Consider the following 27524-nt stretch of genomic DNA (forward strand, 5'->3'; position numbering starts at 1 on the left):
ACAAGGAACGAGGATGACGAGGAACTATCAGATGATGCATGGCTACTGGACCTGGAGTTTCTGACTGACCAGACAACAAAACTGAACTCAGCAGCGAGCTGCAGGGAAAAGACCGACACCTTCCCCACATGATAATCGCTGTGAATGCGTTCAAGGCCAAGCTCAGTATCTGGACCACACATCTCAAGAAAGGGATGCAGACAAACTTTCCAGCCTGGAGAAAATGTCACATGATTTTCACCCTGAGCAGTGCTGTGTGTACCTGGATAAACTGAAGAGATTTAGTTGCTGTTTGGTGAGTTAGGCAGCATGGAAGCTGCACTTGTCTCAAACCCATTCCTGCCTGTTAGTATAGAGGAGGAGCAGCCAGATTCCAGCAGGTCTTTGCTTTGCCATGTGGAACTAACATGGAAATGGTTGATTTGCAGAATGTTGTGGAGCTAAAAGCCAGATCAACAGTGACTTTTGAGGACTCGTCAGCAGAGAGAACTTTCCTTTCCTCAGCGCATGTGCATTAAAAATGAGAGCCTACTTTGGATCCACTGACCTCTGTGAAAAGGCATTTTCACAGATGAAAAGATCAAATCAAAGTTCAGGACGTTCTGACAGACACCTCACAGACTGCCTCAGACCGGCTGTAGTTATGAGCCAAACTATAAGGCCCTCACAGTGTTCAGTCACAGCCATCACACGGATTTAAGTAACAAGACAGCATCAGTGTGGCCTTGTGATGGATCAGTATCTATGCACGAAACACAGAACTGCTCTGACCTGAAAGTTCATTTGCTAAACACATGAAATGGGTAATAGGTAGTTTGTATGATCTGGCCACTGCAAGTGTTTTCTTTATTATTTCCTCAGATAGGGAAACAGGTCACATGTTTCTGTTTTTTGAGACACCAAAAATAATAGTTTAAGAATATAAGTCGTGATGTGATATTATAAACAAAACATGATGGCCTTACTATAACAGTGCTACAGTACGTTCTTGGTCACTGTTGTTTGAAAGCTGGACCAAAGTGTTTGATCCACGTTAATTACAATTAGCCTGAATAAAAAGCCTGAACTTGTGAGGATCATCCGGACAGTTTGTTTCACACTTCAGCAGAGTCACCCATGCTGATGTAAGACATCTTGGGCTCTAAAAGGTTGTTGATCTCTGATTTAGCTTCACACAGCAGAGCCCCTGAGTTGAGTTCAGTTAAAGAAAAAAACATTTTTGCAGCTGGTTGCCTTTTTAAATTTTAGTCAACTTGTTTAGCAACTTTTTTTTACAGAGTAGGGCATGGTGACATTAACAAAGGTGTTTTGTTGTAACATTTATTGGTATATAATTTCCCTCCCCACTCAACCACAGCCCAGTCCCACACAAGCAGCCACCTCCCACATTCCCACGGACAGACGAAGCTGACGTCAACTCAGCCACAGAGAGCTGACACTTGGGACAGAAGTGCCGTCAGGACCACCAGGCTAAGCTCATCATATGGTAGCTCAGTATTGATCAGCCCCTGCTTTCTCAGTCTCCTGCTCTGAAGGACATGTTAACAGATTATGTCATGAAATCTCTGAGCTTCTTGCCGGACTATTAGAGGACTGTTGAGCGTGTTTATGTCTGTTTATTGGGGCAGCAGTCAGACTCAGTTTGGGTAAAGGTGAATAATATGCTGATGGGAGGAGGTGCTGAGGAGTGGAACGTGCCATGTCAGGGGACAACTGCTCCGACAGTTTCACAGTAGATCTTTGTTCAACACCATCGTTAGAAATAAGGTGAGTTTTTCTTATATCGTCACAAGTTCCTGTCAAATCTTGGCTTTCTTTGATTTTCCACCCGTACATGAAGAATTAGTTTGTTTAGTTTTTGTGTTATGCTGTAGGAGATTTCTCTCCTAGATGTAGAGGATTTTAGACTGGTGCTTACTTTATCCAGAAGACTGCTGGTAATGCTGCATTGTAATGAGACCTAAGCTTATTATTCATTTTGATTTAAGAAATAGTATGACTGTGGTATATCTGTAAGAACCCCCTGCTGCTACCTGTTAGATGTCTGTGTGGTTGATGTCCTGACCTCATACCTGTAACAGAAACCTGATGAAAAGACCTGCTACCATGTAAAAACTCCACAATGCTCAGCCCATCATCTCCTGCTATCGATTCATCCAACTCTGTTCTGTTGCACGAGCTGTTGCTGGAGTGTTGATATGTCCAGGCCTCTGCTGGCTTCTATCATTGGTTAATAATGGTCCAGAGAATGGTGCTCTGGTATCCTGCTTTTATGCTTTAAACAAGGAATGTCAAACATATTGCCCAGGGGCAGCACCAACTCTTCTAATTACATTTACACACAGTGTTTACAGGAACTCAGCTAGTAGCTTGTTCCAAACACCTTGGAGAACTAACCACAGATCTTCTGTGGATGTAGACCTCTTCTGTCTCTTCATGTAATCCCAGACACACTAGATGATGTTGAGATCAGGTGGGAGCTATGCCCTCACTTCCAGGACTTCTTGTTCTTCTTTACACTGAATGGCTCTTAATGACCTTTGCTGTAAGTTTGGGGTTGTTGTCCTGTTGCAGAAAAAAACTGGGGCCAATCATACGCCCCCCTGGTGGTACTGTATGATGGACCAGTATCTGCCTGTATTTCTCAGCAATGATGACATTATTAATCTTGCCCAAATCTCCAACTCATTTTGCAGAAATGCAGCCCCAAACTTGAAGGAAACTCCACCATGCTTCACTTGCCTGCAGACACTCATTATTGTACCGCTCTCCAGCCTTCTGCCTTCTGCTACAGCCAAATTTTCAAATTTTGACTCATCAGTCCAGAGCACATGCTGCCATTTTCCTGCACTCGATTCCTTTGTATATGTGCATAGTTGTGTCGTTTGGCCTTGTTTCCATGTCAGGGGTTTGGCTTTAAGGCTGCAACTCTTCCATGAAGCCACTTCTGGCCGGACTTCTAGAGTAGATGGACATACCAGGGTCCGACCAAATTCTGCCAGTTCTGAAAGATGGTACTGCTGGACATCTTCTAATTTTACAAGGGAAATAAGCTTGATGTATTTTTCATCTGCTGCACTAAGTTCCCTTGGCTGACCACTGACTACAATTCTACAAAATTCCTACATTTTTGCAAGTATACTATATACTATATACTGTACCAATTTATGCTGATTTGAAGGGAAAGGGAGGTAACTTCCAATATTATTGTAGATTTTGCTTTTGTTTGCTCACTTTTTGTAAATTGATAACAATAAACAATCGTTATTTATATTTTTTAAAGCATTCTTAGTTTACAGCATTTTTTTCACACCTGCATAAAACTTTTGCACAATACTGTATATATCAAATCAAACTTTATTTATAAAGCGGTTTGCATGCCGAAGGCAACACAAAGGACCTGAACAGCACACACACAAAAAAAATCATACATATTAAAATAAAACAGGCCTTTACACACCAAAATAGATAACATAGCAATTACAAAAACAATCATTATAGTCTCTTTCAGACACTGTCGCACGCAAACACATGTATACACACACAAAGTAGTAGCCAGTTTATGTTATATTTCTGATGTGTGGAGTAAAATCCAGCTCATAGTCAAAAAGAACACCCAGATTTCTCACATACTGACAGGGTTTAAAATGTTGTAATTTCGGTAAAACGATCTCTCTCTTGCCCTCGGAACCCCACATTTTAATTCATGGATTCCTAAGGATCCATACTTACTTCTCCGTACTGTGGTTTCCAGAACCAGACCCAGGTTTTTCTGTCATTTTACTTACAAACAGTAGGGTGGATACAGGTCGGTAGTTATCAAGAATGTTTTGATCTAAATGACTCTTCTTAAGAAGGGGCCTCACTACTGCCGTTTTAAAGGTGTGTGTGTGTGTCTGAAAAGAGTAATTTACTATGTTTAAAAGCTCAGGCTCAAAGTGATGTGGGAATTAGGTCTAAAAGGCAGGTTGTTGGGTTTAGTTGGGACAAAACTCGACTAAGCATCTTTGCATCAACCAGGACAAAACTCTCCAGTGTTTCCTCAGGTAAAAACAAAGCTTCAGGTCTGTTAAAATCAACATTTTATTAAGATAAAACATTGGGTCTAATGGCATTTATTTTGTTTCTGAAGTGGTCCTCCCATGCAGCATCTTATGCAGGCAATGAGGACTTGTTAAAATCTGCGTTTATTAAAAGATCAATGTCTTTAAAAATGATTTTTTTTTTTCGTTATTTTTGTTATCTGTGGTGAGATTTGAGAAGTAGCGTTGTTTTGCCTGTTTTACTGAATTTTTCTGGATTTTGAGTTCCCTTAAAATTTCATGACTTTTGCTTTTCTCAATTTCCTATCTGCTCTCCTGCAGCTTCTTTTTAACTCTCATTTCCTGGCTTCTCCATGGTGTTCTGGATTTAGTTCCTGATATTTTTGTTTTAAGTGGAGCTGCTAAGTCAATGGTTGATTTTAGTTTGTTGTTAAAATGGTCAACGATAAAATCACATGATGCAGGTAAAATCTGAGCAGGAGTTTGGTTTAAAATCTCAATAAAATTTGTAGCCACTTCAGGAGTAATATATCATTTCCTCACAGTTCTCATTGGAGTCTCCTGTTGGCTAAAACTGTTGATGTTATAAAACACACGGTGGTCTGACACAGCCATGTCAACAACAGAGGACACACCAGTGGACAGGCTATAGGTTAGGACCAGGTCCAGGGTGTGTCCTCTGTTGTAAGTAGGCTGTGTAACATGCCGTTTAAAACCCATACTATTCAAAATGTTTAAAAACTCCTGTTATTGATATGTAGGTTACTAAGATCTGATTGTATTTAATGCGTACGGCTGATAAAAGAAATCTGAAAATTCTTTAATTAAACAGGAAAGAGGGCTTGGTGGGCTATAAACTGTAATGCATTAAACAGGCAGGTTGTTAAAAACGAATGATGCTCAAATGTTGAATATTTAGTTAATCAGATTTTTTGTGCTGATATTGTTGAGCAACCACCGCCTTTTTTTACCTCCCGATAGAAAATAAAAATCTAAATTTGGTGGGGGAGCCTCGGTGAGAATAACTTGTGCATCAGTGTCAAGTTTCAGTTAAAAAGAGACAGTGGATGTTATCTAAAATCAATCATACTCTTTTATGTTTAGTCCCTTACGGGTAAGCTGGAGCCTATCCCAGCATTTTAACAGGTGAAAGGCAGGGTACAGGCCATTGCAGGGCCAACACAGACAACCATTCACACACACACACTCACTCCTAGGGATAATTTAGAGTGATAACAATTTAGGTTATAACATGCATGTCTTTGGACGGTGAGAGGAAGCCAGAGAACCCAGAGAGAATCCACGCATACACAAGGAGAACATGCAAACTCCACACAGAAAGGCCACCACCCTCAGGTTCGAACCTCCCCTGGCCGAGGACTGAACCAGTGACCTTCTTGCTGTGAGGCTGCGGTGCTAACCACCAGACCACCAATCAGATCATTAATAATGAAAAAGTTGTTTGACAGTGGTCTGACATTTAAAAGAGCTATGTTGAATGTAGCTTCAGGCTTAGCTCCCTTCACTTTACCCAGCAGTGGTGAAGCAGGCACGGACTCTGCTGGAACTAGCAGAGTTGTGTGGTATTTATTGCTAAAGCTGGTAGCAAAACATTCACCGCTAAACAGGAAGTTTTTCTCACAGCAACTTCCTCTGCTCCGACCGACTACTCCTGATGCTGTTGAGTTTGCTTTCGCACTCGGGCGTAGGGGGTATGTATTGTTTTCGTGTTGTGTTGCAGTTTCTCCTCCTAATCTGAAGGTGGCAGCAGGGGTGATATCGGCAGGTAAATTCACCAGGTTGAAGTTCTTTTGATGATTCATTTAAGTTCCGGTACATATTTTCTGTTTTAAAACAACAATGGCATCCAGTATAGTTCAGTGTCTTTATTAGTTTGTGGAAGAAAGCAGAAATAATTCAATCAGCCTATCATCAACTCGATCCACTGGTTATTGTTTTTAAAAATGTTGGTTACCACACAAATTCAGCGAGAAGATCCAACAGGTGATCCCAAACTGACCAATCACAAGGGAGTACCTCCACATAACCATCTGCATAGCAGAGGTGCACGTCAGGTCTGGAAGAGGTGTGCGTCAAGCCTCTGCAGACCTACGTAGCGCCTGGAGATGGGGCAAAGAGGCGTGACATTCCACGTCCCTAGAGCTAGTTTCTGGAGTCGAGGATCAGACCGCCAGGGTCCCCGCGCCCAGCTCACACTGCACTTGCCCTGTATGGCCCCTTGTGCAGGTGCTCTTTGCAGATGATGTGGTTCTGTTGGCTTCATCAGACCATGAACTTCAGCTCTTACTGGAGCGATTTGCAGCTGAGTGTGAAGTGGCTAGGATGAGAATCAGCACCTCCAAATCCGAGATCATGGTCCTCAGCCGAAAAAGGGTGGAGTGCTTTCTCTGGGTCGGCAACGAGGTCCTGTCCCAAGTGAAGGAGTTCACGTATCTCAGGGTCTTGTTCCCAAGTGAGGGAAGGATGGAGCAGAAGATCGACAGGCAGATCGGTGCAGTGATGCAGCGTCTGTCATGGTGAAGTAGGAGCTGAGCCAAAAGGCAAAGCTCTTGATTTACCGGTTGATTTACGTTCCTACCCTCACCTATGGTCACGAGCTGTGGGTAGTGACCGAAAGAACAAGATCACGAATACAAGCAGCCGAAATGAGTTTTCTCTGCAGGGTGGCCGGGCTCTCACTTAGAGATAGGGTGAGAAGCTCAGTGATCCGGGAGGGGCTCAGAGTAGAGTTGCTGCTCCTCCGCATCGAGAGGAGCCAGATGAGGTGGCTCGGGCATCTGGCTGGATGCCTCCTGGACGCCTCCCTGGTGAAGTGTTCCAGGCACGTCCCACCAGGAGGAGGCCCCAGGAAAGACCCAGGACATGCTGGACAGACTACATCTCTCGGCTGGCCTGGGAATGCCTCGGGATCCCCCCAGATGACTGGTGAATGTCTTGAAGCATCGCTCATTGGTCAGTCCAGCCAGTCCTGAGCTGATGTGGTCTGAACATTGGTCATTGGACTGCAGCTCAGCTTGGCTCACATCAGCTGACTGACTCCACTGTATATCTTACCTCTTGATGCATTTAGCATGCAGAAGCCTTTCTGCTCACCTCTGCCTATGTCAGCTGTGAATCTATCTATAAATACTAGTGTGACACTTCTAGTGAAAACTCTACACCAGAGGTCACTAACAAGCGGACCGTGGTTAGTGACCCCACAGCTGAGAAGGGTCCAGACCGTAAGAGGGGTGATCTAGGTCACAGTTTCTGATAGCCATCACAATGTGTACCTGCATTATAATGAACTCAGACTTATGAACTCAGCTGGCTGCTTGTGATTTTCTGTCTTGTGTGTTTGGGCGAAAAAAAAAGATGAAAATGTTGCATATCTGTATTGTATTCACTGACACTTTGCTTAATAAAAAAGACCCTTTAAAAAGGGATGAATGTGATTAACATTTGAAACTGAGATCACACTAGTGTTAATTTTGTTAACGAAAACTAAACAAAAATATTTTTGTCAATGCACATTTTTCACCGGACGAAAACTAGACTAGATGAGACTAAGACCCCTATTAATAAACAATAACTGGGAATAAATCAGAATACATTTTCGTAGACTAATAAAGATGAGACAAAAATGTCGTTCACTAAATAAAAACTGGACTAAAATCTATGGACATTTTAGTTCACAATGACGAGACGAAAATTATATTATTATACAATATGATTTTGTCAAATCCTCTCTCCTCAGCCTTCTCCGCCGCCGCCACACACAGTGACACACCCCCTCAGTGTTGCCATTTTAGCGACTTTGTCACTATATTTAGCGAGTTTTCAGACCCCTCTAATGACTTTTTTTCACAAAAGCGACTAGCAACAAATCTAGGGGTGTTTTCTGGTAGTATTGGGGCTTTTGGAGACTGACGTGAATGAACATAGTTTACTCTTCAATGTGGAGTCAGTGCTGATATTGTGTGTGAATTTAAATTTATGCTAACTTAGATACGTTATGCTGGCCGGTAGGGCTGCAACGATTAGTCGACGTCGACAATGGTCGACATTAATAGTCGACAACGAATTTATTTGACGACTATTGTCGGCAAAAAAAAAACAAAATAACTACAGAGTGAGACATCGTCTTCTAATCCTATCTCTGCTGAGAGTTGCACAATCCACATGCGCAAAAAAGGGGGAAAAATACAGAGGGAGACATCGTCTTTTTTTTTAATCTCTGCAGAGAGTTGCACATGCGCAATAAAGTCCGCCAGGTGAAAATTATGGTGGCGGACCAGGGAGGAAAACGGTGGCAGAGAACGTCAAAAGTCTGGGAAAACTTCACGTTAAACTTACAAAATAAATTAAATACATGTGAGGTTTGTGAAGCGGACCTTGTGTACCACGGAAGTACGTCTGCAACGCTCGAACATTTAAAGAGGAGGAATGTCGGACTTACTTAACAACCTCATGCAAGACTTCAAAGCTGAAAGTGAAATAAGATCCATTTATAATAATCATGAGATACATAATCCGATTAGTCGACTAGTTGTTTTAATAGTCGGTAACTAATCGACCATCAGAATGTCAGTAGTTGCAGCCCTACTGGCCGGGCAACTATGTTTTGAGTAGGATTGAAAGTTTATTTATTTATTTATTTATTTTATTTTTTTTTAACTTGTCCTGTCCAGCATCATAGCAAGCAAAATGATAATCTGATTGCTGTATCGTGCTGAACAAATTTGCTCTGCCAAGGGGAGGCCTATGGGTAAGGCTCCTCTTGATAATGTGATTAATTTATTTATTTATTTACTTTGAATCACGGAATCTATGTAATCTTGCTGGACCTGACCGGAGGGGACAGAAAAAGATGGAAAATAGCAAAAAGAGCAAAAGGGAAAGAAGAAAGGAGACAAAAAGATCACAGACAGAAGGAAACGACCCTTCAATCCACACCATCACCAGACAACAAACTGTTACACCTGTACATGAACACACCAGAAAATTTCCTACAACTTTTACAAAAACAGAAACACACACACAGAAAAAACAGGGCTGCCAGTCATTAAGAGTTTTTAAATAATAACCAAATCAAAAAGACATAACAGCGACCAGATACTAACTCACAGGAAAAATACAAAAAAAAAAAAAAATTAATAATTATCACTTAGTATTAAAAACCCACTGGACAACTCAGTGACTGTGTCAGCATGCAGAGCATGAGAAACAAGGAGTGATCAGTGATGAAGAGTGGTGAGTGAGATCATGCAAATGCGACCTCGCCTCCACGGAGGCCAGAGGCAGACCAGGGCCTGGGCCGGGCCCTCAGCAGCAGACCCGGAGCACCAACCCAAGCCACCGCACCACAAAGACGACTCCAGCCCCACCCGAAGGGCTGCAGAGGAGAGCCCCAGCAAAAGCCCCCCATGGTCCCGGGGCACAGGCCCCAGTGGGCCAAGATCAGCAGCCGCCGGCCCCGCCAGGGACCGGCCACCCAGGGCAGCCCAAGCGAAGGGCCCAGGGCTACAGGAGCCCAGAGGTGGCCGCCCCACCCCCCAAAGGCAGAGGGCCCGCAACATGCCTAGGAGGACCAGGCCCCCCCAGGCAGCCACCCGGCGTAGGCCAGCACACACCCCGATGTTCCAGCCGCACACCCCGGGAACCAGGGTGCTATCGGCCCCCTCCCCCCACTCCCCATCTACTTCAACCTGCACCCCATATAACCCCACACTCACACCCTCCCCCGTGCCGCACCCACAATCACTCACCACCACACAGTCACGCCACACACAACCCACCCACCATGCCCCGTGGGGGACTCCCCAGCCCACCAGCGCAGCCACCCCGGGACCCGGCCCCAGGGCAACCCCCCCACCCCCCCCCGCCCCCAGCCACACACAGGAGGAGCAGGGGTGTAAGAGGTCCCCAATACCCTCTCCCTCCCTGCTCCTGACTGTTTATGTAGTGTGTGTTGTGTGCAATTAAAATTGAGGGGCAGTGACTGCAATGAGCCGGGAGCCGGGCCACCTAAGTGGCCCCGCCCGCCATGCACCGCATGCCATGCCCCCCAGGTGTTGTTTGTGTGTTGTGTTTCTTGTGTTTTGGTGTCTCGGTGCAATTAAAACTGAGAGGCGAGTAGCCACGGGGTGCATCCAAGGAGACCACTGAATGGTCTCCTCCATTCCACCCCGCATGGCTCCACGCCTCCCAACTCCCTACGTGTGTGTGTGTGTGAGACAGAGAGAGCGGGAAGTAAGAGGGGTCCGGGGATGTACGTCCAGAGGGAAGCAAACTTCCCTCTGGATGATGAGCCTCTATTGGCATTAGGCACCCCCGCTCCCCAGGAGGCCCCCCAGGGCAAGACAGGCCAGGAGAGGCCCCCCACGACCGGGCCATTCAGGGACCGCAGCCAGTGAGCCACCACCCACCCCAGAAAATACCCACCCTCCCACACCCCTAATGGGGAATGAGAGGATGGGGACAGCGGCAGACCCACGGCCCACCACCCCCAGGTGCACTTAACCCCGCCCCAACCACACACAGAAACACATGCACACACCTATTTCCTTGCACACTCCCACTCATCCTAACTCACATATGCCCTCTCATCAGCCCCACCCAAAAAATATAAACACTCGCACAGCATCCAACCCTCCCACTCTCACTCCCCAGATACACCCCCACTCATCCTAACACATGCATACGCACGCACACAAACATACCCCCCCATTCACACAAACATCCAAAGTATAGACACACACACACAACATACAAGCATCCCTGTCTCACACCCCAGCACCTCCCCCTATAATCCCCCGAATCACACTCAGCCCTCCTTCAAACCCCTACACCCCCCCTGCCCCTGGGCCATACCCTGGGTCCCAGGGTGTCAACCAGACACCAGGGCATGCACCAACCCACACCACGGCAGCACATCCGGGCAGGCCCAGACCCCAGGCACACACGGAGCCCAGCACCCCGGAGGGAGGAGGACCACCCCCGGGCACCAGAGCCCAGAACCCCCGCCCAGCCCGCCCCGGAATAGCCCGGGCACCAGAGCCCAGAACCCCCGCCCAGCCCGCCCCGGAATAGCCCGGCCACCCGGCCCAGGACGGACGCCCACCAACCCAGGCACCACCAGTGGCCTCACCGCCCGCCACGAGGCGACTCCAACCGCTGGCCCCCACAGCCCCCGACGGGGCCAGACCCAGAGCCACCCCCACCGCAGAGCAGCCCGGTCCCGCACCACAGGCAACCACAAAGAACCCGCAACCACCAGTCACTCCCGGCCATTTCTCAGACCCCCATAGCAACGAGGTCACAGTCCTCCACCTACACTAAGTGATGGAACTAAGCACAGGGGACCAGAAGGAATGAGATTCAGCCAAATAGTTGTTTGAGGAGGCAGACATTGTTTCACTACTGATGTGGTCAACTAAGAGATTCCTAAACTGCTGAATACACAGATTATTTTTGTTTTTCCAGTTCACAAGGATAGTTTTCTTTGCGATGCATAATGCTGTGCGTATCATGTGTGCAGAGTTAATTGCCATATTAATGTCACCCAAGTCACCTAGCAGACATAGTGCGGGGATTGTAGGAATATTACATTTAAACCATGTTGACATGTCCACACATACCTGAAGCCAGAACCTGCGGACAGGTGTGCAGGACCACAAGGCATGGAGATAGTTGTCAGGTGTGTTTTCATTGCAGTGTGTGCAGATGTTTGATTGTTACAGACCCATCCTGAACATCCTTTGTCCTGTATAATGAGTTCTATGCAGAATTTTGAATTGTATTAGTTGCATATTTGAATTTTTAGTCATTTTAAAGGTGTTTAAACATATTTGTGACCATTTATCTTTATTAAAGTTACTGGATAAGTCACCCTCCCATTTTGAAGTTGGAAGACAGATTGAGTCTTCTAGTTTGGATAATAGTCTATATGTTTTTGATAATAGCTTTGGGGCATTGAGATTCATGAATTCTGCCACCCTAATAGGTAGCTGTAAGTTTAATTGATTAATGGTATATTTTTTACATATAACAGATTTAAGCTGGTGATATTCTAAAAATGTTTTGCTACTGATTCCATATTGTGAAGTGAGAATATTAAATGATAAGAAGTTTCAATTTTCTATTATATGTTCTAACTGTTTTATTCCTTTATTTTTCCATTGAGTAAAATTGATAAGCTTTTTGTTTTGCAGGATGTCAGGGTTGTTCCAGAGGGGTGTAAACTTACATGGAAAAAGTGAGGATTTGGTTATTTTTAGGAAATCCCACCAAGCCACTAAGGAGGAACTGATATTGATGCTTTTAAACACTGATGTGTTTTGATGGTTGAGCTGATGAATGGCAGGTCAGAGATAATGAGATATTGAAAGTTTATTTGAAGCAGACAGAAGCATGAGCTAATCTAGGAGCTGCAAGTAAACTATAGTGAACACAAAACACTTGGCCAGCTACACATGGATGCAAACTAAAAACTAAAACGTACTAAAACAAGTCATCTAGATAAAATAAAATAAGACACTACACTTAATTCAAAACAACTTTAACCTCCATTTTCACGCATGAAATGGCCTAAATGTGGTATAAAATAAGTAAAATTGTGTTTTGAATGTCTGGGGTCACCAGAGTAGTGTGATATCTAAATGGGGTTCCAAGTTAAAAAAAGGTTGGGAACGACGGCTCCAGACGTTTGTATACCAATGTATTTATTTGGTGACATAAAATGCTGTTCTGTTTGTCTTCAGGTTACCATCACAAGGACATTTGATCTGAATTGGCATTAATATTAATATAAATTAATGCATTTAAACATAAAAATGCCTAAAATTATTTCTGCATAAAATAGGATAGTTATGTTTTAAGTATGAGTTTTAAATGGATGGTTAAATGTAGTTTAACAATGTTCTACTAACTACAAACAATGTTCAATATTATCTGCTGATACAAAAAGATAAAGGGTAAAATGATTGTCCTGACTAAAACTAGACTAAAATGTTTACAGTTTTTGTTGACTAAAAGTAGATAAATAAATTGATGTTTTCTTGGCCTAAAATAAAGACGAAAATACTCTACTTATAGTCGACTAAACCTTGACTAAATAAAAACAGGATGAGGTTGACTAAATGTGATAAATACTAATATGCACGATTGAAACTGGACCAAAACTGAGACTAAATTTAAAAATGGCTGATAAAATTAACACTAGATCACACTGCACTGAGAAAAAAAAGAAGAAAGAAAAGAAAGGTGGATTTCATTTGTTAAAAATGGTAAGGTACATTTAAACCAAGAACTCATACAACGTACGATTCATCTTTTCTGTGAGGCTGGGTTAGGGTTTTCTGATGCAATGTTGATATTTTGGTAGGAGACCCATCAATGCTCACTCAAATAAAACTGGCAGCCCTCTCACATATTTTTACTTTTTTCCTATCAAAAATGGTGACACTACTGCAGAACCGTTGTCAGCTCCTCAACTCGGTAAAGCCCCATCCACCCCCGACATACATAACATCTGCCTGTCTGCATGCATGGTTATAAATGGTCAATTGACTACGGTAAATAAATTCTGTGAGCTAGCCATTAAAAAACTAGACACAAAAATCAAGTGCTCAAAGCTTCAACAAAGCCCAAAAGACAATTAAAGCATAAAACAGTATAATTTACCATGCTAGTAAGAGCTTGTTTGTATATTTCAAAATCTAAGTTTGTTACACTCTGACATTGAGATGAAAGCATTAGCTAATGCTGTCTGGCTAGCTAAGAGCACACTCTGATGTTGTAGGTTCAATATTTGCTTATATTCAGTAGTAAACTGGTTGTCTTGCTTAACAATGACATTTACCACTTTAAGTAGCATACATATTCAGTTAACTGATCGTCCCTGACATTTCATTAACATAATATTTTAAAAGTGACAGCATGGGCACACAGGTCAACAGATGATGACGTTAATGTGGGATTGCACTACATCCTGCATCACCTCGACTCTCCAGGGACGTATGTGAGGACCCTGTTCGTGGACTTCAGCTCAGTGTTCAACACCACCATCCCTGAAATCCTCCACTGAAAGCTCACCCAGCTCACAGTGTCCACCTAATATATATATATATATATTAGTGCTGGGCAACAATTAAAATTTTTAATCGTGATTAATAGCATTAGATGCTGCGATTAATCACAATTAATCGCATCTTTACACACAAAATGGCTCTTACCTTTAAAAGGCCTACAGCGATATAAAGAAAATGCAGTCAATTCTGGTTTACAAATACTACATCAGGGGCCTCCAACAGGGGCGTCGCCTGGCCTGAGTGTTCCCGGCTCTAGCCCCGAACATTTCACATCAAGCCCCGAATATGTTTTCATCCCAGAAGGAATAAGTTTACATTCCCTCAGCCGCCTTACGACATTAAAGAAGATGGTAGTTTTGTAATTTCCTGGCTTATGTGAATGCAACACAGGTACAATATGACCAATCACAGAGGAATTTTATGGAAGCGGGGAATCCTCCGTGTTGGCTGACAGCCCGGCGTTTTATCCCTAATCTGAACTCTGGTGTTATTTCGAGCGTCATTATTAGCGGTCAAAAATGGACGTAAGACGGTTTTTTATTTAGAGAAGAGAGAAACTCTTCAGTTGTGGTCGCTGCCGATGGGCAGCAACACTCTGGGCCAACACATGAAACAGGTAAACCACAAATAATTTAAACCCTGTATGTCCTAAAATTAGTGCTGGGCACGTTAACGCATTAATCGCACGTTAAAGTTTGTTCGTCTACGTCTAAACCCAAGCAGATGGCAGAACATTGTGATTTTTGGACAGGAAACTGCTCTCAAAAGACACTGAGAAACTTTTAATTTATTATTATTATTTTTTATATAAATGTGGGTTTCATTTATGCAAGACAGCAAAGGTAAGACATGTTTTCTGACTTTTACAAACGTGCAGCATACATCGGGCCTTTTTCTGCCTCTGGTTCGGTGAATCTTGGTCATAGCGAGATGGAAGTGTCTCTCTGGACCTTCCACAATGCCTCTAAATACGTGGCTAAAATATTTTTTTTTAAATCTATCTTTCTTGTCATTAGGTTGGAAACCAGGGACTTTTCTTTTCTTTTACATCATTTTCCACAAATATCTACATCCCTTAAAAGAAAGTCTGTTTATTCTCTTTTTAGAAAGGTTTTATGTTTTTCTTTCTTTTAAAACCTAAAAATGGAAATAAAAATGTGGTTCTTTAAAAATAACAAACATCCTATGGTGGCTCTTCATTAAAATATATATTAAGTTTCCTTTTTGAAAAGTCTGGTAACATCTGCGTCTCTAAAGGAGTTTTATTTAGCTGGCTGAGGGAAAAATGGCTCTTTGGATTGGAAAGGCTGCAGACCCCTGCACTAAACACATAAACAGGTTTAGCAGCAGTTTTCTCTTTAAACAGCAACAGTTAAAATATTTCTTCATATATAAAACCACATATTTATGAGAAAGAAGGATGAAATGTTCAGGATTTACTAACTAAAAGGTAAAAAGTCAGCAGGATGGATTTAAAGCTGTGAAGCTGCTTCCTTCTAAACACAGAAGGAACAATATGTGATGAATATCAGCATCAGGTGAACAGACAGAAAGCAGGATGAGAATCTCACAGCTTCTAGATGGTGAGGAGAGAGAAATATTCACAATATGCACAATAACTTCCATCCATGCACCTTCACTGCTTCATTATCAACATTTCTGGCTATAAATTCTCTAAACTTTCATTCTTAGCTTGACTGTTTAGCTTCACCTCTGCACCTGCAGCCTCTGCTACCGGGAGTTAAGGGTTAACATCTGGTTTCTGGGTGTAGCGTCAGGTCTGTAGATGTAACTATAAACATGTGTGGTATCCACAGAAAGTCCAGAATCTCAGCTACCAGCTCAGTAAAACCATTTCTATCACCAACAAACACAGTTATGACAACAAACAATTCAAAGACCAGGTACAGAGTCCGAAAAATACATAAACACAGATGATGTTTCCCCATGAACACGAACAAACGGCTCCTCTACTGAAAGCTCACATCTCACAGATTCCACAGCTGGAAGTTTCATCTCGCTATGTTGTGCCCTAAAGTGAATGTCTTTCAAAAATTGATCATACGGCCGTGGGAGCGCGCGCTGCCTGTTAGCGTCGTTTCACTCAGCTCAGGCAAAAACCACCATTCTGAAGCCTCATTCCACCTTAAAGGGTTGTGGAGTGGATGCAAGGAAGTAGATGCCATTCATCTGTAAAATATGTCTCACCTGAACAAACTGCAGCCATTTCAAGCAACATTTTTTGTTTTATTTACAGTTACAGGGCCCATGATCAGCTTTTGATATGTTAAAACGATTATTCTGAGACCAAATTCTACTTTAAAAGAATAAGAGGTGGTGTAAGGTACTACTTGGCCAGTAATGTGCACAGTTTAACTCTTGACTGATATCAGACCACTTTAATGTAGATTCTGCATTTTATTAACAAGAAATGTAGTCTAATAAATAAAAGAAGTCATGAACATCAGTGGAAATTAAACTTTGTAAATCCACACACAAATCATGTTCTTACTGGACTTTACATACTTTCAATAAACAAGCATGAGACAAACCATGAAACCTAAACAGTGAAGCAGCAACAAGCCTGGTTATCGTTTCTGATTACAGCGCGTCTTCATCTGCAGAGTTAATAAATCCGTTAAAGCACTTTCTCTGTTAATTTAGACATATTGTCACTTGCATTCTCGTACTATGTCAGTTTTACACCGAGAAGAAGAGCCGCAGACACAGAGAAGCTGAGTGAAACAACACTAACAGGCAGGGCTTCCGGGGCTGTATAATTCACTTTAGGACACAACACCTGGCAAACAACTTGTATGTCGGAGCGCGAACTGCTGCCGGGTCTCTTTCGTGGCGTCATAGAACTTTTTTGCCACTAGTTGCTACACCAGCTTCTTCGAGCACAACACAGAAACAATCAGGCCTACCTGGCTCTTAGTTTCTGGCACCAGCTCCCAAAAAGCTTGTCGTCTCCACCCCTTCTATCCATGCCCAGCGCCATTTGGTTCTAAGGCCGTTTCTAAGGCTTCATGAATTTACTCTCTTTTTTTTAAATATGATTTCGGTGAAACAATCATTGGCTTGGATGCTGCATTCAAGACCACTCTGAGATAACGTTCATGCTAAGGTGAACTCGGCGGAGAAAACAAAGTGTGGAATATTCTCACTGTTTGCTGAACACTGAAAACATGCAGCAGCAGGTTCTGCTTATTTTCGAAGATGAATACGTGTAATTTCCGACTTTAACATTGTTCATTGTTCAATTCAGTGGGTGTGTCCCAATCCGCGCACTTCTATACTTCAAACACTACATTTAAGTGCTTAGTGCGCTGACACAGAAACGTCAGTAAAAACACTGAAAGTACCCGGATGCTGCCCTAAACTCGGCCAAAAATCTAGTGCGAAACGATGGACACTACACGCACTAAACGGACGCCATCTTGCTGACGTAGCGGAAAGGGAGGGACTTTCAACCAGTTTTTCAGAGCTGGCAGCCACCGATTCAGCGGTACCGATGCAGGCGGAGGGTATTTTCTACTGTTGTAAGTATGAAGTTATTTGATCATAATTCTAATATAAACTGCAGCATGCTTCTTATCTCGTCTATCCATGATGACAGTTGTGGATCTGATCATTTGTTGGAGGCTGCAGTAGAGTTAGCAACGTAAATGTTAGCAGTTTTATAGCCGATTTCGCGGATGTAGATGGGCTATAAGTGTTAAAAATGATTAATACTATAGGTTCCGCATGTTTATTCATGGTTGTTGAACCTCCAGATTAAGCACTGCGGGGTCTCTGGCATAAACGAAATGGTCCTTGATCTGAAAACTGGTTAGGAAACACCGCTGGTTTAGAGAACCGGCCCGTTTCCATGGTAACGCTGACGAAGCCGTAGCTGATTGTACATCACTTTAGATAAGCGTCTGCAAAGTACCCATAAAGTACATAATAATGTTTGCTTTTATATAACCTGCCATTCTGTGTTCACCGTAGGTCACTGTGGCATCAAACTACCGAGCCAGAAGTGGCACTGAGGCATTTACCACCTGCGGGCTAGGACGCTGCTGTGGAGAAGAGGAGGTGGCAAGAGAGAAATGTTTAAATAAAAAGTTTAAATGTTTTCTGCATCCCTGTTTTAGCGTCTTCATTACTGCATTTCATATTTTAAATGATGGTTTCTAGTACAATCGGTTTCCTGTTGCAGACGTGAACGTATCAGTGTAAACACCAATAAAACACATGTATAATGTAACATACTTTAATTCTGTTAAGATATCTTTGCATATTTAAAAGCTGTTTTATTAGTGTTTTAAATTGCACTTTATACTAACAGGTATGGTGGAGACATGCAAAGACACATGAACGTGTGCTGATGGATTCTATTGTTATCTACTGAGATAGATTAATACAGTGGAGGCCACGGTTCTTTGTTTCACTAATGAGGCCTTTTAAAAGGCATTTAATAGCATAAAAGTATGATGACATGCAAACACGCATGTTAACATGATTTTGGATTTTGGAAGAAAAAAAATATAAACGGAGCGGCGCTGCTAAGCTGGTACGTCACTACCGGTAAGTGCAAAACGTTAGTGCTCAATTTGGATCAGGACCTGATGTGCCATAAAGTGATCGTCTGCCAGAAACTGATCAGCCCCCGCGGGAGCGCGCACAGCCTGCAGAGTCGTATTTTCTGTGTTGTCTGCGTTTACTCTCCCCGGAATCAAGCAAAACGTTTTGTCCATATTAACTGGTAACGTGTGTTGTTGTGGAACTCGAGTTCTTTGACGGACATATTTGCAGACGAAGAGGTTTTTCTAAACTTTATTCAGCCATGTAGCCTATGGGGCTTTGCTATTTTGGCTGCATACGATTTGCCTTGTGTTCGCATTTCGAATATAAAGTGCATTTGGTATTAATGATTTCTCGAATCAGTATAGTAATAATAAACTCTGATTTTCATTTAAATGGCTCAATGTTTTATTTTCTTATTTCGGTTAAGAATATAGCCATTATTAATGTTGTCAAAGGTAAAGTATCATTAATCACATGCAAAACTACGTAGTATCTAGCTTCTAATGAGCTCATTTATTTATTACAGACATGTTCTATAGATTCAAGGCACACTCTGTGTACTTTATACCCCCTGATGCTCTTTTAAGGTGAAATCAGGCATAAACATGGGCATTTTTGCTTGCCCAAAATGGACCGGGGCCCATGTAACATGCAAAAACATGTAGTATCTAGCTTTTAATGGCCTCATTTATTTATTACAGACATGTTCTATAGATTCAAGGCACACTCTGTGTACTTTATACCCCCTGATGCTCTTTTAAGGTGAAATCAGGCATAAACATGGGCATTTTTGCTTGCCAAAAATGGATCGGGGCCCATGTAACATGCAAAAACATGTAGTATCTAGCTTTTAATGGCCTCATTTATTATTACAGACATGTTCTATAGATTCAAGGCACACTCTGTGTACTTTATACCCCCTGATGCTCTTTTAAGGTAGAATCAGGCATAAACATGGGCATTTTTGCTTGCCCAAAATGGATCAGTGCCTATTTTACATGCAAAAACATGTAGTATCTAGCTTTTAATGGCCTCATTTATTTATTACAGACATGTTCTATAGATTTGAAGCCCACTGTCTATACTTTATACCCCCTGATGCTCTTTTAAGGTGAAATCAGGCATAAACATGGGCATTTTTGCTTGCCCAAAATGGATCGGGGCCCATGTAACATGCAAAAACATGTAGTATCTAGCTTTTAATGGCCTCATTTATTTATTACAGACATGTTCTATAGATTCAAGGCACACTCTGTGTACTTTATACCCCCTGATGCTCTTTTAAGGTGAAATCAGGCATAAACATGGGCATTTTTGCTTGCCCAAAATGGACCGGGGCCCATGTAACATGCAAAAACATGTAGTATCTAGCTTTTAATGGCCTCATTTATTTATTACAGACATGTTCTATAGATTTGAAGCCCACTGTCTATACTTTATACCCCCTGATGCTCTTTTAAGGTGAAATCAGGCATAAACATGGGCATTTTTGCTTGCCAAAAATGGATCAGTGCCTATTTTACATGCAAAAACATGTAGTATCTAGCTTTTAATGGCCTCATTTATTTATTACAGACATGTTCTATAGATTCAAGGCACACTCTGTGTACTTTATACCTCCAGATGCTCTTTTAAGGTAGAATCAGGCATCAACATGGGCATTTTTGCTTGCCCAAAATGAAAATACTGGTTATTTTTATTTTTTATATAATAGAAAAAAATCATTCTAGTTGGAAACAAAAAACAACCAAACAAACATTTATACAAAATAAATGTGACTTTATATTTGATAAATTTGATAAATAAAGATATATTTATAAAGACATTTGTTTTACGATACGTTCTACTTTTTTTTTGTCTGAATACGAACATTAGCTTTTCCTTGAGCTCATTGGACAGCGCTAATAAGCACGAATTACATCAACTTTTTCTCCAACCGAGTACTTGTGCTACTAGCAGAGCTAGCAACTATGGATGAAAACCTGTATCAGGAGATTTTGTCCTTTAAATCAAGTGGCACGCTTCCAGAAGGCCTTACACCCTCGCAGAAATCTAATTTCCGCAGAAAGGCTCGGAAATTTGAAATGCAAGGTAGGTTCGTTTGTATGCATTTTAGCAACAGCTTTGTTCCATAACGACTCAAGAGATACGCTTTAAAACAACAGCCTTTTGTGTTTGACACATTTTGTTATTATATTTTAGGTAATTTGAATACATTGCAACATGCAAGGTTGTTTTCAGCACTTTGTAAAATCATACGAGTATATTATTACAAATTCAAATATAAAGTCACTTATAATTGTCAACTATCACCATAGTCATTGTACGATATTTCTCATTAACAAATACAAAACTCATGAGAAATTGCGATGCATGCCAATTTAATCAAAAGTAATTGTGAAAAACATTTACTTGTTGCTAATATGATACATACTAGTCACCAGCTTTTGCCAGTGTCTGGTATATTTCACCTGCTGTCCAGAAATCAAACGAATAGTAGCTGACAACTATGAGGCCAGATCAGTCTCAATAAGAATGAACTCACGCCAGGTGTTTCACAAATGCACACGCTCTGGTTTGTATTCGTATTTCAGAATCGGATATGCACACGCTCTGGTTTGTATTCGTATTTCAGAATCGGAAATGCACACGCTCTGGTTTGTATTCGTATTTCAGAATCGGAAATGCACACGCTCTGGTTTGCATTCGTATTTCAGAATCGGAAATGCACACAATCTGGTTTGCATTCGTATTTCAGAATCGGAAATGCACACAATCTGTTTCACAAATGCACACGCTGTGGTTCACAAATATAATTTTGAGGCACACTTGTAAGATTATACGAATTGCTGAACGTGCATTTACGAATTCTCTGCGGTGGATTTTGAGACTCCCCTGACGCCGCAGTGTAACGAATGTCACCATTGGTTGACTAATCTGTCAATCAAATTTCCGAGTGTGATTGACAGATTCATCGGTCAATCAGGTGTGTTTGCATTCAGCCAATCATACTGCTCCTTACATTTTCTCCACACTTTTAGACCTGTCGCAGAGCTAATACTGCTATTTGAGCATGGTAGTTAAAGTCCAACTAGCGGGCAGACATGGAGGAGACGCAACAATCACAACCTGTAAGTAACACATTTATCTTACATTCCCTCGTTGTAGATCATGTAATGTTATCGAATTAACTGATTGACTGATGAATCTGTCAATCACACTCGGAAATTTGATTGACAGATTAGTCAACCAATGGTGAGATTCGTTACACTGCGGCGTCAGGGGAGTCTCAAAATCCACCGCAGAGAATTCTCTCACGAATGCAGAGATGTTCACAAATGAGAAGCAGTTCGTAAATGCACGTTCAGCAATTCGTATAATCTTACAAGTGTGCCTCAAAATTATATTTGTGAACCAGAGCGTGTGCATTTGTGAAACAGATTGTGTGCATTTCCGATTCTGAAATACGAATGCAAACCAGAGCGTGTGCATTTCCGATTCTGAAATACGAATACAAACCAGAGCGTGTGCATTTGTGAAACACCTGGCGTGAGTTCATTCTTATTGAGACTGATCTGGCCTCATAGACAACTCAGCAGAATTTCACACAAATTGCAATAGAAAATTAATAAATAAAAAAGGTAGGAATGAAAAAAAAAATCTATTTCCTAGTATGGAGGTGAACGACCCATATTAATGGAAAGAGGGACTTTGTGATGGCCTAACTTACTATTTAATAACAGATTTTTATTTTATTCTAGTATGTACATATAATAAATTTTGTTTGATACGTTATTATGTTATTGACTCACTTAGATATGTTTCTATTATTACAGATGGCCAGTTATTTTATGTGAGGCATAGAGGCACAACTCGTTGCCAGCAATCCTTGGTACTATGTGGCCCAGAAAAGGCAAATGCAGTGTTTATAGATTTCCATGCCAGCAGAACAGGTGCTCATTGTGGGCAAAAAAAAACAAGAGACGCAATCTCTCAAAGATTCTACTGGCCTGGAATGTCAGAAGACATCACTAAGTGGGTTAGTATGCTCGTACTTTCCTTTTTATTTCCCTTGCATTTTTCTTTTTAAAATTTTTATAAATAATTACAAGAAAAGTTTTCAATACTTTACTTTGACCATGTACATACAAGTTTAAATTTATATCACGCTGTGTTATAACATTGTTACATAACTAAAGATGTTGCTGTCCATTTAAATTTAATTTTATTTACTGTTTGAGTTGATTTTTTTGTAACCTGTTAGGTGAGCCAGTGTGTGGCATGCCAGGCCAGTGAAGTTGTTATAAAACAAGAAGTGGAGTACACACAAATAAAGGTTAGCTCTTATGTTTGTGTTATTTTTTTTTTTTTACAACATATTGTTTTCTTTTTAAATTAATAAAATGCAAAAATGTCAATGTAATGTCTTAATTTTGTCTGTGTTGAAAAGGTTACCCAGCCATTTGAGCTAATTGGGATGGACTTAATTGGAAAGTTAAAAACAACATCAACTGGAAATCAGTACATCTGTGTACTCATCGACTACCTTACAAAGTGGCCACAAGCTTATGCAATTAAATCAAAAAGTGCAGAGGAGGTGACCCAGTGCCTGCTAAAGTTTGTGTACCAGTTTGAGGCGCCAAAAAGAATACTAACAGACCAAGGGAAAGAATTTGTCAATGAGGTATAAATAAATAAATACATCCATCAATTATGCCTATAATATCATATATTAGTTGAAGGTTTAATGGGATTTATTTGCTTGTATCATTTAAGTGTGCTATTAATGCATTTAATCTTTGTGTTTTTCTAATACAGATTAACAAAAGGTCTGTGAAATATTAAATATTAAAAGGAGCCTATGTGCACCTTACCACCCTCAGACAAATGGCTTGGTGGAAAAGATGAATGGGACCATTCAAAGGTATAGATCCCTTTCCCTTCTTATGTATATTTACCTATTGCTTTTTCATCGTTGTAATAATAAAGAACATTTCATTTTATATTCTGTAACCCATAGAGCACTAGCCAAACTTGTGGAAAACAAGCCAGAGGAATGGGACAAACATTTGGACCCAGTAATGTTTGGCCTTAGAACCAAGCGTCAAGTGACAACAAAACATTCGCCTTATTTTTTGATGTTTGGAAGAGAGGCCAGATATCCTTCACAGATCCCAGAAGAGTATCGGGTAAGGAAATCTGCAAAAAATTGAATCAGGTGATCATATTTTCTAAGTTAATACATATAGAAATGATAAACTCCACTCATTTATTTTAAAGGTGGATCCAACTGTAGAAACAAATGTCTCAGTTGAAGAAGAAACTGAAGCAATTTTACAAATGGATGACGTCCTGCAGGCAGTCATTGCAAAAAAAAACCCACAGAGTAAATGCAAGGATAAAAAAAAGGGAAAAGGTAAAACTACAGAAAACTTGCAGGTGGGGACAAAAGTTTGGCGGTTAAATGTGAGAAGCCAACAGAGGAAAGGAGGCAAGCTGGACCCAAACTATCTTGGGCCATACACCATTGTTGCCATCGAAGGCAAAAGTGCTAATCTACTTGACAGTAATGGAGTGTCAATTCCAAAAATTAACATCCATCAGTTAAGAAAATACACTGAAGAAGAACCGAGGATACCACGTAAGTGCAAAAGCAATGTAAAAAGTCACTCTACTTCTGCACTTCCGATGGACACTGAAGAGACAACAATAATGTCCTCCACCCTCCCCACAAGCTCTGGTGTCACAGAGACGTCCACCTCTGTCTCTTCCGTCCCCCCCACAAGCTCTGGTGTCACAGAGACGTCCACCTCTGTCTCTTCCGTCCCACCCACAAGCTCTGGTGTCACAGAGACGTCCACCTCTGTCTCTTCCGTCCCCCCCACAAGCTCTGGTGTCACAGAGACGTCCACCTCTGTCTCTTCCGTCCCCCCCACAAGCTCTGGTGCCACAGAGAAGACAACCTCCATCTCCTCCGCCCCCCCCACAAGCTCTGGTGACAAAGAGACGTCCACCTCCGTCTCCTCTGTCCCCCCCACAAACTCTGGTGACACAGAGACATCTGCTCCTAACCTTACAGTGGATGCCGCAATTATTGAAGGCAAGTCACAATCTTTAAGAAGATGTTAAATCTTTGATTATTTTTATTTCAGTCAAATTTTGGGTCAATCTGTAGACTCAACACACAGCTCGAAACTGTTCTAAATTAACTCACCTGAAAATCTCTCATTCTTTATGTCATGTTATAGATGTCAAAGATGCATGGAATGGAAAAAGAACATTCATACTACTATCCAAAATTGGACCCTACCGAATATTCTTTGAGGACATCTTCAAAACTGGGCCAAATCAAGAAATTGAGAGTGAGGTCAGTATTGGTCATTTATTTGTCTTTTCTTTCTTTTCTTTTTTTTAGATTTATCCAGATACTCTGGCTAAATAGCTATAAGCTTAAAAGCTTAAAACTGTAAATAAAAAGAAAACTACCCATAACCTTTTATTTAAAATATTTTTGCTTTTTTAATGGCAGGTCATAAATGCATACGTATACCTTATGGTGAGAAAATACAACAGCAATAGTAATGACAGAGCTTTTGCTATTGACACCTATGAAATGACCAACATATGGAACAAGAAAAAACCAAAAATCAAGGTACCGTAATAAACTAAATTTTATTTGAATGTTGCTTCCTGGGCAGCATGTTTAATTTGTTGTTGTAATACATTACAGATTGATCCACAGTTGTATAAATACATTGTTGGAGTGGTGAATGCAGGTCATCATTGGATGCTTGTGGTAATATATTTTATTTTTATGCTTTGTAAATTTTGAGTTTCTCACAAATAGCAATATACACTACATGGCTACTAGAACTTCAGGATATTAATATAAGATTTACTAAAAAAATTTTAGGTGATGATACCCAGGGAAAGAAGGTGCCTGTTTCTTGATCCACTGGGTGAAAGCAAACAGAAGATGACACACTGCCAAGACATTACGAGGTGCTGTATTTTTTCTTTAATATTGTGTTAACAAAATTTACATTTACATATATGGTTTATCATATGTCTTTAAAAATCAAAATGTAACTTGAATTTTTACTTTTTTATTTTGAAGAACTGGAACATGCTTTTGTACATCATCATATGAAATTTTTTACAATGAATGATATGTTCTTTATCACATTATTTGACCTGAAAAAGATAACATGTTTACAGAAATGACAATAGTTATGTGTCATATACAGTACTCACAAGCACATTTGTTAATAACAATATTTGTGTTACACCATTACTTACCTATCATAAGGTGACTGTACATAGTTCATATTCATAAAAAATATTTTTTCAGTTACATGTACTAAGTACATCTAACTGTATTGGCAATGGTTTTGTAATCATGTTTTATCAAATTAACTTTATATCTTCTAATTTGTTCCTCTAGATCCTTCATGAGACAAAGAGGATTAAATGTGTCAAGATGGACATGTGAGACCCTGCCTCACCCTCTTCAACTTGATGCCACATCATGTGGGGCCTTTGCACTGAAGGTAAGAAAAACTGAAATTTTACAGGTTTGAACAAGAACAATAAGTTAGATTTTAATAAGAAGCATGATTAAAAATGTAAGAAATCAACAGAGAAAGACATAAAAAACTTAAATCTGAATTTGCAGATCTGAATTTCTGAGAATAAATTATTCAGATAAAACTGAGAACATGTGGATCTCCTGGATTTCAACATGAGTGTTTCAGTTCATCTGAGGCTTTCTGGGAGTCTGTTTCAAACATGTTGAGCATAGAAACCAAGTTCAGCTTCTCCATGTCTGATTTTGACTTTGGAAACTGATGAAAAAAAATGGATCCACGTGATCTAAGAGGCCTGGTTTACACTGGGTCAGGAGGTCACTGATGATTTTGTTCCCAAACCATTTACAGCTTTATAAACCAGCAACATAACTTTAATGTCTTTCCTCTGACAGACAGGCAGCCAGTTTGACAGCCTTAGAACCTTAGAACAGGAGTTTATTTTGGAATTAGTTTGTATTTTATTAACCAATTTATTTCCTGCATTTTCTGTGTGCAGTTTCTTCGGGACATCTTGGATGGTGCACCAATCAGTTTCAACAATGATGCTGCAGGTATCAATGCAATTAGAGAACAGATTGCCATCTTACTTATCAAGAGTACAGGTACAAATTACAAGTTAACCATTCAAAAATACATTTTTGTTTATTAAAAACTGAAATTAGTTTAGTAACCTTAGATTATGTACTACACAATCTTTACAACATTGATCAGAAAATTATCCCATGTTTTTTATTTTTTTTAGATGACTTGACAGACATTTGTTATAGCTGTGGCAACCGAGATGGTGATGGGAACTGGGTAATAACAAGTGTTTTATTCATCACTTTTAATACTGCTGAAATTTTGACTTCCAATAAGTTGTGGCACATGTCTTCTGTGGACTTATTATTTCAACATTATAGTTGTATGTTTGTTATACTGATTATCTTGACTTATTTGATTCTTTATCTATTTCTATGTTTTATGTCCTCTGTGTATTTTTGCTGCTTTTGTACTGTACATTAGCCAGCTGTAGGACAAATCTTAATTCTTGAATCTTAATCTGTATATATGCCAATATTATTGTTACTTGATATGTATTTTCTCTAATTATGTGTTCATCTAATTATGTGTTATTTGTGTATCAGATGCCCCAGGTGGTTTCACCGTACCTGTGAAAAGGGGCCAGATAGTCATGACAAAGATTATCTTTGTCCATCTTGTAAATGGAACAGCCAACAGTAGTCTTC

The 27524-nt window shown here is 40.8% G+C and overlaps 1 protein-coding gene across 3 annotated transcripts in view; it reads left to right on the top strand.

The window, feature by feature from the left end:
* Positions 1-27524, top strand: part of si:ch211-247n2.1 (calcium-activated potassium channel subunit beta-2) — a 75013-nt gene that overhangs the window by 21420 nt on the left and 26069 nt on the right. Inside the window, exon 1 of one of the 3 annotated variants that reach the window (XM_042006993.1) lies at positions 1428-1767. The exons of the other annotated variants lie outside the window; for them this stretch is intronic. Within the exon in view, the coding sequence (XP_041862927.1) occupies positions 1700-1767 (68 nt within the window). The 5' untranslated portion in view covers positions 1428-1699. Of the gene's footprint in view, positions 1-1427; positions 1768-27524 lie in introns of those variants that run through there. 3 annotated transcript variants of the gene reach the window in all.

This window comes from Melanotaenia boesemani, chromosome 14, assembly GCF_017639745.1.
Source record: "Melanotaenia boesemani isolate fMelBoe1 chromosome 14, fMelBoe1.pri, whole genome shotgun sequence".
NCBI classification, from domain to species: Eukaryota; Metazoa; Chordata; class Actinopteri; order Atheriniformes; family Melanotaeniidae; genus Melanotaenia; species Melanotaenia boesemani.